The following is a 15,468-nucleotide window of genomic DNA, read 5'->3' on the forward strand; positions in this document are numbered from 1 at the left end:
GCTTGTTCCCCATGCTACGGGCATTAGTGTAGAGGCATTTCAGGCCTCCTGGAGATGTGGATACTGACCCCCTAGTCCCAGCGATCCCCTTATCCCCATCTCTTACTTGTTTGTCCGCTGAGCTTGCCGGTCCGGTATTATTTCAAACAATAACTTCTCTGTTGTGCTTCAGGAGGTCTCTCAGACCCCCTCAGCTTTCTGCAGTCCTCTGTTCTCCTTCACACCTCTCCAAGTGGAAGGGAAGGAGACTGGCCAACTCCCTGACAGCTGGGGAGGCAACCAGAGCTATAGGTCCATTTGTGGTGATGGTGGCTGTTACAGAACCAGCCCCACTCTGAGGAGCAGCTGATTTTTAGCTGATCTGCAGCTATTCCATGAAACAACTGTCATGTCCAGCTCTGCAGCCACCACTGATCAGTTGTTACAAAGCAGGCAATGAGCTGTGAAGCACTGCCCCTGCCACTAGAGGGGAGGCAAGGAGAGCATTCCTCTTCTTCCCCGCTTCTCACACCAGTAGCTGGGGGCTTCCTTTCTGCTACAGCTGCCTCCAGCTGATGCCAGTGGTGGCATCAGTCACTTCTGTGTGGGGTGGGGGTGGAGGAGAAAATGAGCAGTCACATTATCACATTGTGGCTTGAGAGTGCATCTTTTGAGGCAACTTCGTCATGGGCCAGCCAGGGGGCTTTGCACATGCGCATGCCTCCATAGCACTCTATTTTTGGACTGCTACAAAGTGTAGTGCCACCTTTCCTCCTCCACACACACACTTTTTTTTTCTTTAATGCATCTAGGGTGCGGATACATGTTGCCCTATGGCAACATAGCAATCGCATGTCTACACAGGATTGCCAGCTATGTCACTAGCGATGCACTTCCTGTGTATAGCGCACCACTACGGTGACATAGCAGTGAAATCTACCCATGCACCATGTGCACAGCACAGTAACCATCTGTACTGTGCCATACTTCAGTACTTCCAAAAGGAAGTACTAAAGCACAGCAATGTGTAGAAGTGACTCTAAAGAACTAAATGATGGGGAGTGGATTTTAAAGTTCCAACAGCAGAACTAACTCGATTCCTCATCCTTTTGTATAGCTGCGTTTACTACTGATTATTGTCATATGCCAAAGGACTTTCAGTATAAATGTTAAAGGGGTATAGAAATACACAGTGAATGTGAGACCCAATTCATGTCGTAGCTCTAAACCAAGTAGCAACGTGAAGAATTATATCAATCTCATGGCTTGAAAAGCCGGTTACAAATATGGTGAGCAAATGTCCATGTGCCTGGAATGTGGCTGCATCCTTTAATTTTTTGATTGAACTTTATATTTCTGTGTTTTAGGTCTAACACACTCAGCAGTCAGAGTGTGAAAAACTTTGGAAGGTCACTTCTCGGTGGTTACTGTCCCACCTACATGCCTGATCTAGTACTGCATGGAATAAGTAGTGATGAAAAGCTGAGGCAGTGTCTACCAGCAGATTTGCTTCATGCAGTACATGTAAGTTGATACATTTGCTCCAAGCCATTGACTTCTTAATAGCAAGGATTATGTTATCTAATTGGGAACATGTAAGATGTCTCCAAAGGGGTGATAAACCATTATTTGGTTGAACACATTACACTTCCCATGGCTTGGAAAAGTGACCCTTTCAGAAGATATGGGAGGAGCTTGCCTGCAGATAAGATGCTCTCACCTGTAGTCTTGGTCTTACCTCCCAAGTAATTGGGGAAGTTATCTGTAACTTTTTACGTAGAGTTGAACAAGTCTGGCATTCTTTATGATACCAAAAACATAATATTGAGCTGTCTTCACTTTACAGTTACACTGGCAGGCTGACTGCTTTGCATCTTACAAAACAAGGCTGGTCTGCAGGTGGCTGTAAGCTTGCTACTGCAGTAGCCACCTACTATGGTACATGTTGCCATGGTGATAGAATATCTTGTAAGGACTGAGCTTTTGCCAGACATTAGCACAGATGACTGCAGAGAGCAGTTGGCTGCTAAATACGAGCTTTGTCATGTGCTGAATTAAACCATGCAAAAGTCTCCAGTTTTTACCCTAATGTAGTTCAAAGTGTAATTTATTGTAGCCAGTTTGCCACTAAATTAACTTTTTATAGTTGCACTATAAAGACTGACTAAAGATTATTATGACCTACTGCCTACTGATGGATATCCACTCCTTTTAGCAGTAACAATTGTGCTACTGCAATGGGTTTGTGTTTAATGAAACTGCTATCTGCTCTTCTGACAGCAGAAGTTTGTCCATGGAACAAACTGGCCCGAGTTGTAACCCTGGGTCTATTTCTTTGTTTCTTCCCTATGATGCAAAAGCTTGTTGAATCTGTGCTAACGGCAAAGCCCAGGATTGCATTGAATCCCTCTTTTAAAAAGATGCATAGATTATAGCAGTCATCTAACCAGCATATTCTTCATTTTGTCCCCCAAATTGCTACTCAGGCTGAAATTCATAAACTTCAGCCCAGGTTAATGTGTGGGGTTTTTGTGGCTGTTGGAACAAAAAAAATATTTAAACTTGGTCTAAAGGCTTTTTTAAACTCTCACTTCTGAAGACTAATTGTTCTTATTTTGTTCTGTTTACAGCATCCAGTACTTGATGAGCCCATAGCAGAAGCTGTCTGCATCATTGCAGATACAGATAAGTGGAACGTACAAGTGGCAACAAGCCAGAGAAAGATGATGGACAGTATGAAGCTAGGCCAGGATGTTTTGGTTTCCAATCAAGTGTCCAGTTTACTACAATCCATTTTACAGCTTTACAGACTCAACCTCCCAGCTGACTTTGTAAGTGTGTTTTCCTGACAACCGGAGTTAATGTTTCAAAGTCAGATTTTTCAAATAGTTTATTTTCAGGTACTTTAACTATTAACTTTGTGAATTTGACAACAGTAAATCTAACACCAGTCCAAAATCTCACTCCTTTCCTGTTCCTCTTTTAGAATTGCTACCTCTTGTATTAAAACTGATTTGTGACTTTTTCACTCCATTGATGTAGCAGTCATGAAGGAGGTGCAGTTTTAAGGTGGTGCTACTTTGCTTCTTATGCCTCTAGTCACGCACCTGAGTATTTTATTTAGTCTTTACAAATGAGGGGCGTTTGTCCCGTGTACCTTGCCTCGTTTCACACAAAGGCATATGGCAGGCAGGAAGTAAATGTTGCCCTACTTGACACCATATTATGATACTGGCCTGTAATTTGTTTAGTGAAAATATTTGAAATTTGTATAAATTAAGATATTGTCAGCTTGCCTTATCATCTTACTACACAGTACCAGTTTTCTTTTACTATTCAGATAATTAAAATCTTGGCTCACTGTCCTTGATAAAGATGAGAGAACAATTATGAACTCAAAATTTGATTGTTTAAAATCTTTTTCTTGTTTAAAAAAAAATATATATATAAAACATTGCTTACCAAGCATGAGTCTCTTCCCATTAGTTTTTAAATTAGTAGAATTTGTTGCATATCCACATACAGTATTAAAAGAAATTCAGACACCCAAGAACAGTTTTCTTTCAATGTGCTTCTAAAGTTTATTGTGGCCTGAAGTTGCTTGCTGCTGTTGCCTGTCAGCTGATTACATGTTCCATAATATGATGTTCTGCATAAACTTGTTTTCATCTTCAGGAGCATGTATGTCGAGCTGAATTACTTTGATTTTGCTGCTGGCAATTGCTGCAGAGAGAACATACCACAATTTAATACACGTAGTATCCCAAACTAAAACATTGGTTAAAGCTTGTTCACCTTGTGGCACGGAAGCCATTATGTATCTGATGAGTGTATAAAAAGTATATAAGCCACTATATCACTAGCACACTAAAATAAAAGAAGAGGCAAATTAGTGCTTTTAAAAAACCTAACTGAAATACAAATCCAGCTTTTGACATTATACTTGATTTTTATTAAATATTCTTAAACTGGGACTATAAGACACCTTATAATAGAAGGGTGGGCAAAATACAGCCCATGAGTCCACGGCTGCAAAGTCATAGGATCCAACCCATGGGAAGCTGGTGGGCTCTGGCTGCTACATCTTGCTGGGTGGGCAGGCACATCCTGGCCCCATCTGCAGCTTCGACCAGTTCCTGCCCAGTGTGCCAGAAGCAGCACATGCCAGCATGAGCTGTGCACACTGCCTGCAGGTTCCTGCTGGGGCTCAAGGTATCTGCCAGAGCACATCCTCAGGGTAGAATGGTGGCTTGAAGGTGGTGCTGGTGGTAGCAGGGGCCCTGGCTGAGCTGCCTCTGTTGAAGCTGCCAGCAGTGCCAACACCAGCTTCCCTTCCCCCCCCCTCCCCACCCGCCCCCAACCTACCTGCAGCCCCATCTCGCATATGGAGGTCTGGTGAGCTGTTGCAGGAGGGAGGGGGGGTGCTGACCTGACCCATAGCACCTCTCCAAAACTCCCTATGTGGTGCATGGGCCCAAATAATTGCTTACCTGTTTATATATGTTCAAAAACTGGTCTACATGGTAAACAGTGAGAAAAAGCACTCCTGTCAAAGCACATTAAGACAGCAGCTTTCTCAGTTATCTGACAAACCTTAATTTTCTCAAGAAGGACAGATCTCCAGAGTTTCCATTTTAATGGAAAGTTTCCATTTTATATTCAACTACTTACATTTATCTTTAAGAACAGAGGTTGGCAACATATGGCGTGTGAGCTGGATGGGGCCTGCAGAGTTGGGGAAGTTACAGCAGTGCAGGGACTCTGTTCATACCCACAATGAGGCCATGCCACCTGAGGCTCAGCTGGGTTGTTCAAGCCCACACTACTGAAAGGTTGTTGGATGATATTTTAGAAAAACAATAGTGTCTGAGAAATTAAGAATCACTAATTCAAGTATGCAGGTTTCAGGCTTAGTAAAATGCCTTTTATCATTTTGGATATAATCCAGCTCCTTTCTAAATGAGTGAAAAGACTGTTATCAGTTTCAGTGGGAATTTAATTTGTTTCTTTGACTGCTGTATAACAAAGTTGCTAGCCAGGAAAAACAGCCTGTTCCAATCCTTTGAAGAAAAACTTTTTTTTTTTTTTTTGTTTAAAATTGTGGTTGGCAGCTTGAGAATGCCACTTGCTTATTTTTCCTGTGTTGTTATACTGCAGTCACTGTATTCCTACTAGTACAGGAGTTAAAATAAACGCTTATGTTTTCGTAATGCTTTCACATGAATACTGAATCCCTAAAGTTTTTTGGTGCATTTCTTTATAGTGCATAATGCATCTGGAGGATAGACTACAGGAGATGTATCTCAAAAGCAAAATGCTTTCAGAATATCTGCGAGGACATACAAGAGTTCATGTGAAAGAGCTAGGAATTATATTGGGGTGAGTAAGAGATAAATCCTGCAGTAAATTTCTGGCAAGCCTTAGTGACCAAGGTCCCTATACAACATGAACGCTGCCTGCTGTTTAATGAGCAGGCTTGTTTTTGCTGCTCATTAGACTTATACGAGAGAGGGCGACACTAGTAAAGTGTGAAAGTATGTACCACTGAGCCATCTGGAACTCGCTGAACTGTCTGCAGTTCAGCAGTAAGGATAAATCTCTAGTCCTTCTCATTTACTTGGAGTAGAAATGACATCTTTCACAAACAGCTGAGATTTGAATATTGTTTTCATTTTGGCTGATATTTTCCCCCCTTGTGTATCAAAGTTAAGGGATTAGGAGAAGCAGTTCCACCAAATGTTTGAGGTTTCTTTGACAAGAGGTTTTAAAAGGCAGGTGTGGGGAAATGAAAAGAGGTATGCTGTGTTCAGCAGCTACTACCTAAGAAGAATGCTTGCTTGACATGTGTGTATATATGTATATGTCATCCTGTATATAATATCAGAATGTCATACAAACAAAACACCACTGATGACACCTGGCTCTCATTGCTTCTGACTTAGCAGCCAATGTTGAAGCACTTAACATAAGAAATCAGTTTTATCCCTATTTTATGGACAAGGAAAACTCTGGACCAGATTAGTGGCAGAACTGGGAAGGAACCCAGATCTCTGATTTGCAATACTGTGGCTACTGGTCCTTCCCTTTCCCCCCCTTCTTTCCTTGCCTTGCTCCTTTCCTTTCTCTGTCCGTGTAATAGGTAGTATACTCTGTGTCTTAATAAATTAGTGCAACATTGCATACCCCGAGTGGAACATCATAATGAATGGGATTATGCTTTCTGAACTGTGGTGCAACTGAAAAAGAAAGAACATATTCTGATTTCTGTTTCAAGCTGCTTCTTTTATAATACTGTAATGGCAGCATGTTTCAAGCCTGTGCATTCAGAAGGGTGTGTGGACAGACCCTCAGTGTGGATCCTTGCAGAATGAAAAAGTGTTATTATCCTAAAATACTAAAAATTCAATGTGAACCTCTTGCTTTGCACTTCTTAAAACTATTGTTTCATGCTTCCTGAGTTTCTGTGTGTATAATAAGACTTGCATAAAACTTAGTTGTTTTTAAGTTGCTGTTAGTTTCATATTTATGTAGGGGAACCTGACCAATAGCACAGGTGACTGAATGTGGAATCTTGCAAACTAGTGAATGATATATTTTAAAAAAGCAAAGGTGAGGTACCACAGAGGGTCATACTGTTGTCACTTGAATATTTTGTGATATTAACCTAGCATATCTAGACACATTTATTATCATTCACTTTATTTAATAGAAACTGATGAACTGTCCCTTCAACTTCTTAAAATTCAGCAGTTTATAAGCTAAGGATGTGTATGTGTATTCCTTTTTCTGTACAAAGTAGATTGTATATTGAAAAGCTTCTCTTTTGTTTTTTAAATTCTAGGATTGAATCCAATGACCTGCCTTTGTTGGCTGCTATAGCAAGCACTCACTCTCCTTATGTTGCTCAAATACTCTTATAAGTTAAAATCTCAGGGTAGTCATTCCCTAAGCAAAATACAGAAATGTTGAAAGAAGGACAGAGATGCCAGCGCTGGTAAAGAGGAACAGTGACAAAAGCTGGTAACGACTGCATTCCACCACCATCTGATGCTGGACATTTTTATCACAGAACTTCAGTTTACATGATGTAAAAGGCATTCAGGTTTGTTTTAAAATCACCTCTGACTTAACAAGTCAGGAAGGTGAATGTATCCTTTCATTTAAAAAAAAAAAAAAAAAGACTAAAGCAAACACTTCTGCAAACTGAACCGTCAGCAGAAATGCTGCTCCAAGACGTGAAGTAGCATTAAAAAGAACAAGTGGGATAGGATGGCTCTTGTGATGCTGCACTTGTGATAGTGTGGTGTTTCTGTGTGCTGCTTTGACTGGCGGTGGGAGGGAAGAAAGCAGTTGTAAACTATGTATATAGCATTCCTATACACAAGCGTGCTGGATGGGACATGAAGTTTTGCAGAATGTGAGCATGATTTTATATTGTAGAAGTGGCCGGTGCAAAACAAGAATGTGGACTCAGCATCTGAGTTGTGTGTGGGGTGTCTGTCTGTGGGTGAAGTTTTTTCTTGTCATCTTTTTAAAAAGACAAGAGGCTAAGAAAGCTGCAACTGCTTCTAGTTTTACTGATGAGGATTTCAAATAAGCTCATATAATAAATACTAATGTCTCAGTTTGGGATGAAAGCCTTTGGCGAGGGTGTTTTGGGAAGCCTTATGGAATTTCTTCTACAAGTTTACATTTGTTGCAAATGCAATACCCATCTTTTTTTGGGTTTCTGTATGACCATAAATCTGGGAATCAATCCCAGATAATAACTTCATCAAATGTTACTGTTGCTGAGATGTTTGCATTTGACATGATAATGTACAACATGATACCAGATATATTTTTGGTGCGTCGATGAGCATGTATATCCACGTGAGGCAGGCTTATTCCAAAAAAAAAAAAAATCTTTTTAGTCCATTAAACTGTTTTGGCCTTCCAGCTATTAGATGGAGATTGCCCTTTATTCTCACTTAGAAGGGGCAGTTTAAGTTTAAATGAATTGTACAAGGATAAACCCCAGACATGGTGATTTGTCACCCGTGTGAGCATTCTACAGAACTTTTTTGCACTATCATCCTGGTGCCTTTTGATCTCTTCTGGACTGACCACCTTGAGACAAGAAACTTGCCCTTAAGGTCGAGTAGTTCATAAAATCCATTTTTTTATTGTTTCATAAGAAGAAAACTGGACACGGACATAGATACCTTTTTATATACAGTCTATAAACCAGTGGTTTTCAGCCTTTTTAGACTGAAGGCATACCTCCATAAATCTCTTGTGAATTGAGCAGCCCCCCATTTCAAAAACTAATTTATATAGTGAATTACTCTTCTTCTTCCTCTTCTTTTGCATCAAGCACTGTGAAGCAGTGCATGACATTATTTGGAGACCAAGGAAATGATGGAGGGGAATAACACTTTTTAAGAAGAAAAGCAAACACCCAAGTAGCGTTAGAGTGCAAGTGCTCTAGGACGCTATGGGCATTGCACAGGAAGTGTTTAGATCTGTGACCGCCACTCCCTTATTTTTGATTCATTAACTCTCATTGATTCCAGAATTTCCAGTGTTAGGAAAGAAATACAGGAGACAAGTTTGGCTTTGTGCTGCCTTGGTGTTTACATGTTTATGATTGAGTATCTTCAATCATTAAAAGGAGGCAAATGTTGCTATTATGGGGGTTTTTCATTTTGCTTTCAGATGTGACTGAAATGCCATCAAACCTGTTACAGAGTTCCCTTCCTCAAGGGAAGGAACCACCACCATGAGAAGCTTCTCTACAAAAGCTTCTCTACAAAAGGCTTGTTTCCAAGCTGGAAGACTTCCTCTTCATTTGCAGATATGATTCTTAAAAAGTTAACATGGTTTCTTAAGTTTGGGTTCTCTAACCTAACATTCCAGGTGCCTCCTTTCTTAGTGTTGTGTTTTAATATGTCTAGCCAGTGTCTTGTTTTTTAAAGAGGCTACAATATTCCTGAGGTGGAGTTATCTCCTACTGCTGGTACATGAGGAAATCTGCTTCCTCTGCTTGGTTCCTGAGCTGCTCACCCTTAACTTTGTCCTTTGCTTAAAACCAAACATGGACGCTGCAACCAGTTGCTTGCAGGCACCAGGCCAACTTTCGTTGACAGTAAGTAGATCCACATAGTGAATGCAGCTATTCACAAATTTCCCCCTATGCTGAAGATGTATATGGGAAACGCCTTCCTTTATGAGCTGGGATCCTGGTTTTCTCTGATTTAAAAAAAAAAACAGCCCAAAACCAAAAATCCCAATTTTTGGATTAAAAAAGTAACTCCAAATCTACATTTTTCCCTGATGAAAATGAAATGCCACTATATATATTAGTAGCACTCCATTTTAATCAGGGAAAAATGTGGATTTTGTTTTATTTTTTTAATCTGGAAATTGGGGATTTTATTTTTTTCAGTGAGAACCAGGATCCCTGCTTATGAGTATAAAAATGTTTCATATTTTTATGCACTCTCCTCACTTCATGTTGTTCCTGCTATTTTATAGTAATTAAGTAAAAGGCTAATTCCAATTTAATTTGAAACAAAAAGGAGCTTGTGATTTGGTCTGACTTGGATCCAGTTCTACAAAGGGATGAAGGCAGCCAACCTCTGCTGTTGCACAGAAACCCATTAAAGGCAAAGGTTGGCTTATGCCCATCATTTTTGTAAGATTGGCACCTTGCTCAGTAGTAACCTGTCCTCTCCTACCTAATCCTAAAGTTCTGCCTTTTGATAAGTTTCTAATTTAATTTAAGGAACGTAAGTTGAGTTTAAAGCATTCAGCTTTGTTCAGCCCAAGATAAAACTTCTTCATGATACTTGCTCAATTTTTCCTGTACCATTTTGCTGCTCTTCACAGATTACACAAGTAGACTGTCTTGTTTATAGTTTTTCTCTTTTTTAGTTTCTAAATTTAATTTCCAAGGCAAATACTTTAATTTGTACCATTCTTTTAAAAAGTTGGCTTTAGACTAAAGGAATTTAAAATGTCTCCCTCCTACCAAATATACTACCTCAGTTGACAGGATACCACCTTTTAGGGCTTCTTCAACTTTGTAAGTCTTAACTGTTAAATATTTTGTAGCATTTTGCTGTTCAGAAAAGTTAGTGTAGCATGACAGAGTGGTAAGTATGTACAAATGTTGTGTCAGACATCTTTATAGCATGTTTCTGTTGTATTTTTAATAGAATGAAAAGTGAAATGAATGTACAGGGGAAATGTTTAAAACTGACAATGAAATAAAAATGTAGCTGAAATCTTCAAGTTTGCAAAGTTGTTGTTTATTAGTAGTATGAATCTTTTGTAAACTCAATACATATATTTCTTGTTTTTAAGTAGGTGGAACTTGGATTTAAACCTGAATGAATAGATACATTTGGCCAAACAAAGATTAGACAGTTGCCGCAAGGTGTATGAAATTGTGATGGGTAGGCTTCATAAAGCTTAAAGGCTCATTTAACCAAATAACCCCTCCCTGCTTTATATCCAGACAAGTGGTTGATACCTTCTAGATTATCTGCAAAGAGATGAAAACTGAGCTTACACAAACTGAGTGAATGTCTTCACTAACTAGGTTCTGAGATGAAAAGTCAGAATCTCTTACACTTTATGACTGCTTTCAGACTATTTTTACTTGCTCCTCCCATATACAGTTTGATTGGCTATTTATTTGATCCCTTTTTAATGGTATGTTGTATTTAGGTACTGTGGTGTGTGCACAAGAAGCTGAAAGAGCGTGTAAACACAAGGGGCTACCTTTCTATTACTTCACCAAATGAATAATAGAGCCCACATGATTTCCAGTTGTTTATGGGCAAGTTTCTCTTGACAAATCTAGCCCCTTTCTAAAAATTCCCAACTAGAAGTTATCCAGAAGGTCTTTTCCTGAGCAGTCTGAGGCTAGTAGCCCCAGATTAGTATGAGAACTTAAATGGCAACTGCACAGAAGACTAAATTTGTTGGACTTTGCAGCTCGTGCTTATGCTTAAAGATGATTGTTCTTGAACCCTTACATTGGGCTTGCAAATCTAAGGTATAGCCCAATGTATATTTTTATAACTATTTTCTCATCTACTATATGAGCTTTTAATAATAGCTTAAGCCAAAAAAGGACAAGAAGAAAAATTCATAGCAAGATGTTTACAAGGTGTATGCCCTTAAAATAGCTTCTGCTCCTCCTTTTTAAAGTCTCAGTGCTTAGTATAGTCATACCAAACTCTGTTCTTTAGGTGCATGCTGAAGTAACCATCGCTTTCATTTACTCTGCCTACTGTGGCATGGGGCACGCTTTTTGGGAAAAAACTGATTAACTCATCCTTTATACTCTTGTGTACATGGCGACTTGTTTAAATCTAATTTGTCTTTGCCTTAAAAATAAGATGCTTATGAGAATGAAGATTTAAGAATGTCAAGTTTGCTTACACAGATATGCTAATGGACCATAACCTTGATTTGCATCTTCCTTTGTTTGAGGTATTTTGTAACCAGCCTTCAATTTGCACGGAGTCTCTTAGTTGCCTCCCGGCTCCTAACTTGAGGAGGCGGCTGGCCAGTTGCAAGAGTTGGCCATTATATGGCCCTGCCCCTTGCCGCTGACTGGTTGCAAGCTGTCTACCATGTGGCCCTGCCCCTTACTGCCCATTGGTGGAGAGGAGCGGGGCCACACAACAGGTAGCCCTCTCAGCCAATCAGCGGTAAGGGGTGGGGCCATCAGTCACCTTGCTGTCAGCCCTTCAGGACGGCAGCCCCTCCTCCCCCCACTGGTGGTCTGAGCAGTCAGGCCACAGCACCACGAAGACTGCTGGCTCCTTTATTTTCAGTAAGTTTTTGCAGCCAGTCTGCCACTTGTTCATAGAGCCTTTCATTTTTCCCAGAGCCCAGCCAAATTCATGGTTTCCATGAAAATTGTGCAATCATGAATTTGGTACATCCATACTCATGGCGCATAAATATTTAGTTAGGCCTAGGATAAATACATAAAACACATTTGCATGTGTGACTTAAAACCACAGAAGTCCAGCTAATACATCAGCCTTTACACCCTGCTTTTATAAAGGCTATTATTTTAGAAGAAGCTTTCCAAATGAAAAAGGATGTTAAGGACGGGAAGGCTTGGAGATGGGCAAAAAGCAAATGTATAGCTGGGTGGTAACAACTCTATTAGAGCAGTAAAAGTAGGAGATGATGCATCTTCTAAATAAAAATGGAATAAACTGGAGAGAGAACATCCATACAACAATAAATCTACTGTTTGGATGTTACGGTTTGGATGTGTAATGATTCCCTATAATCCTTGCTTTCATTATTTGATGCTCTTGTCATCCAGCTTTATAACTTTTCTTGAAAATCCCCCTCAGATAATCCTACCTTTGGCAAATACCCAGCCTGAGAGTTGCATACATTTTTTTCCATCTCTTTCAACATAACTGGTAAATTCTGCAGTGGCAACTGTCCCTGGATGCCCATGCCTCACCCACACTGCTCTGAGTCGGTCCATGTGGTGCGGGTCCAGGCAATCCACTGCTATAGCAGCAAGATGCACAGGGCCTTGCTGCTGTGGCAGAATGGCCCCCGTGACCACATCCCTCCAAGTTGGTGCAAAGGAGTGCAAGGGGCAGGGGCTATTCTGCAGTCAGAACGGGGAAGGAAAATATCCCTCCCTACCCATCCTGCCAATCAGCTGATTAGCAGGATGGGAAGGGTTGTCTGTGTCCACTGCTGCTTTTTGGCAGCTACTAACTGCTGATTGACAGCCTGCTCCAGCACTAGGCAGACAAGGGAGCAAGCTGCGAATTAATGGGATCCCTGAAAGGTGGGGTGGTCCCAGGAAAAGCCCCACAGTGAAGCTCTCCAGCCATCAGGCCGGAATACACACACTCCTGAATTTCTCTCAAAATCTTACTGGTAGAAATGAGCTCCTGTCTGTGACCCAAGATCCTGGTTGAAAACAAAGAAAAAAAGTGTATATAGAGAATAACTCTTTTGCCTCAGTACAGGAGACCTAATAAAATATGGGTCAGAGGCAGTCGGTTTACTAGCCAGTGATGCATTATCTATGCTTTCTTTTCTGTCATCTGTCTAAACACCATTTTGAAGGAAGAGAAATAGGGTGGAACTGAAAATGCAAGACATGATTTTTAGACGTGGGGAAAAAGCAGCTGGGTGGCTTAGTAAACAAAGCACAAAACTTTGATCTATGATGCTTTTGATCCCACATGAAATTAGCTTAATGACCACACGCTAGTAGTGCGCATGCTGGAAAAACAGCCTTGCAGTAGTCAAGCATCTGTTTTGGCACAACCCCAGACCTAAGGCAGTCTGAGATGCATGTAGTGAATTGTATCTTGTCCAGAAATCACTCAAGGTCAAGACTGTGCTAGACAGCTTATGAATGACTGTCAAGTGTTTGGAAATAAATGTAATCTCATATAAAGTTGATTTCTTGTGTTCAGAGTCACAATGATCCCAGAATGATCTGGCCAACTCCCTTTTAATAGCTAGCAAGAATCTACACTGAGACAGGAGTTTCCCACTAAAAACCAAGTTCCAATTCTGGCTATGGAGACAGATGTTTGTAGCTGAAGAAGAAGAATTCAAGGGTACTTTAATTCAGATTTCACCTCCCAGAAGTGACTGGAGTGTCTAAATGGAAGGAAAAGATTGCCCTTTTCTGGCAGCTGAATGCCACCATTGCCAAAAACCACATCAGCTCTTAACTGTTAGAGAGCTTTATTTTAATACCCTGGTTCTGTGTGGGCAAAACAAATAGGCCCAGATAAGGCCTCTTTTGTTTTACTTGTTACTAATGCACCAGTAATATATAAACTGTTTCATAGTTTCTAGGGTTGGAAGGGACCTGAGTAGATCATCTAGTCCGATCAGTCACTGCTGATACTATGATCCCTTAATAGGAAGGGATTGTGGATGCTAGGAACAATTTTTTGAGGCTGTTGATTTCCCTAGGGGGTAATGGCTGAGCAATGTTGATTACCTGAATTTCAAGGCTGCATGTCCAGCTAAATTTTTTCCTCCAGTATCGAGCATGCATGATTCCTGAGCAGGAATATTGTTTCCCGCTTTAAACTGCTGACCTACTATACAGCCTCCCACTTCCATCTGTAACTTTCTTTTGCTCAATTGGTAAATTAGATGGAGATCAAGCCACTGCCATAGTTCTGGTGTGGGTTTTTTTTCCAGCCATCCTTCTGGCAGAAGAATCCTACCTTTACAGTGGGCTGCAAAGGTGCTAGTGAAGTATGGTTATCCTCCCTCATTGCACTCCACTTGCTTTTTGGATGGCTGTAGTCCTCATAGTCTGTCCAATTCCAGGCAAGCCTACTCCTGGCATTGTTGCCTTGCTTGTCAAGAATATCTGGCGGAGGCTGCCTAAAAATTTAAAGAGAGAACACAATCAGCTCCAAAAAGCTTAGTTTACTCCCGGTGACCCATTTAGAATAGCATGGGAATCTTTGTATAAGATTTTAATACGAAAGGGCTATTGCGTCCAAAGACTTGACTAGGTATTTCTTTCTATTGATACTTATATTCTCGTTCCCAAGATAAAAAAGGAATGGATACAAGTCTAAATCTGTCAGTCTGCCATAATAGAAGGCATAGTTGAAAAGTCCTAATGCTTAAACCTAGATTTCCTCTTGCATGTAATTGTGCATATTAGGCCTGCTAGGGTCTGGTGCTTTCATACAGGACTCAAGTTAGATACCCCAGTTTGCCAAGTTGAAACACCATGCTCTAGCCAGAAGCGTGTAGTATCTTGTACTATTCAATGGTGGTAAACGCTTCTATACAAGATGAGCCAACTATGTAATACCTTATTTACTAACATACTACACATCCTCCACCGAAAATTAGCCTTCCAAAATTGGGGAGCATGTTTTAAATAGGGCAGTTGATGTGCTGCCCAGAATAGCAGCAGTAGCATTTCTATTCAGGCAGCACCAATGGAGTCAATTGACTTCATGACCCATCAGAATCCACTTCATTAGTCACCAACCAGTCGATCACAGTAGACTGGCTGATCATGGAGCCTCTGACAGTCTATCTCAGTCTGGGGGAGCTGTGTGTGTGCATGTGCTCAGCCCCCGGCCCCAGACTGAGATCGAGCCTGGGCAGTATGCAAGCTTGGTACCGATCAGAGCCCGGGAGGCTCCCACTGCTGCATGCACCCCAGCAGAGGCCCAGGGGGCACATGCCCTCCCAATCTACGTGGGGCGGAGGTGGCTGTGGCTGTGCCCTGAGCTGTGTCCAAGCCCTTCAGCTACCCCGGGAGCACCACGATGCCATGTGCGTCCCACTACTGGACGGGCAGGGGATATGGCTCAGCCCAGCGGTGGGACACATGGCGTTGCGGCACTCCCAGGACAGCTGCAGCAGGGCTCGGGGCGCAAAGCCCAGTACGCAGAGGCAGCCACCTCCCCCCACAAAGATCAGGGTGGGGGGCATGTGCCCATCAGGCCTCCA

General features: G+C 41.3%; 2 protein-coding genes across 5 annotated transcripts in view; one reads left to right on the forward strand and one right to left on the reverse strand.

Annotated features, from left to right (window-relative positions):
• Positions 1-9,217, forward strand: part of FNIP2 (folliculin interacting protein 2) — a 96,009-nt gene extending 86,792 nt beyond the window's left edge. For all 4 annotated transcript variants that reach the window (XM_019521714.1, XM_019521715.1, XM_019521712.1 and 1 more), the window contains 4 exons: positions 1,347-1,503; positions 2,610-2,810; positions 5,243-5,358; positions 6,821-9,217. In XM_019521714.1, the coding sequence (XP_019377259.1) occupies positions 1,347-1,503; positions 2,610-2,810; positions 5,243-5,358; positions 6,821-6,899 (553 nt within the window). In that variant the 3' untranslated portion in view covers positions 6,900-9,217. The remainder of the gene's footprint in view (positions 1-1,346; positions 1,504-2,609; positions 2,811-5,242; positions 5,359-6,820) is intronic.
• The window catches only part of CUNH4orf45 (chromosome unknown C4orf45 homolog), a 109,542-nt gene continuing 97,587 nt past the window's right edge, over positions 3,514-15,468 (reverse strand). The window contains exons 4-5 of the mRNA XM_019521716.1: positions 14,214-14,376; positions 3,514-3,702 (exon numbers count right to left, since the gene is read on the reverse strand). Of these exons, the coding sequence (XP_019377261.1) occupies positions 3,676-3,702; positions 14,214-14,376 (190 nt within the window). The 3' untranslated portion in view covers positions 3,514-3,675. The remainder of the gene's footprint in view (positions 3,703-14,213; positions 14,377-15,468) is intronic.

The sequence above is a fragment of the Gavialis gangeticus genome, unplaced genomic scaffold, assembly GCF_001723915.1.
Source record: "Gavialis gangeticus isolate Ggan-Ray unplaced genomic scaffold, GavGan_comp1, whole genome shotgun sequence".
In the NCBI taxonomy this organism is placed as follows: domain Eukaryota; kingdom Metazoa; phylum Chordata; order Crocodylia; family Gavialidae; genus Gavialis; species Gavialis gangeticus.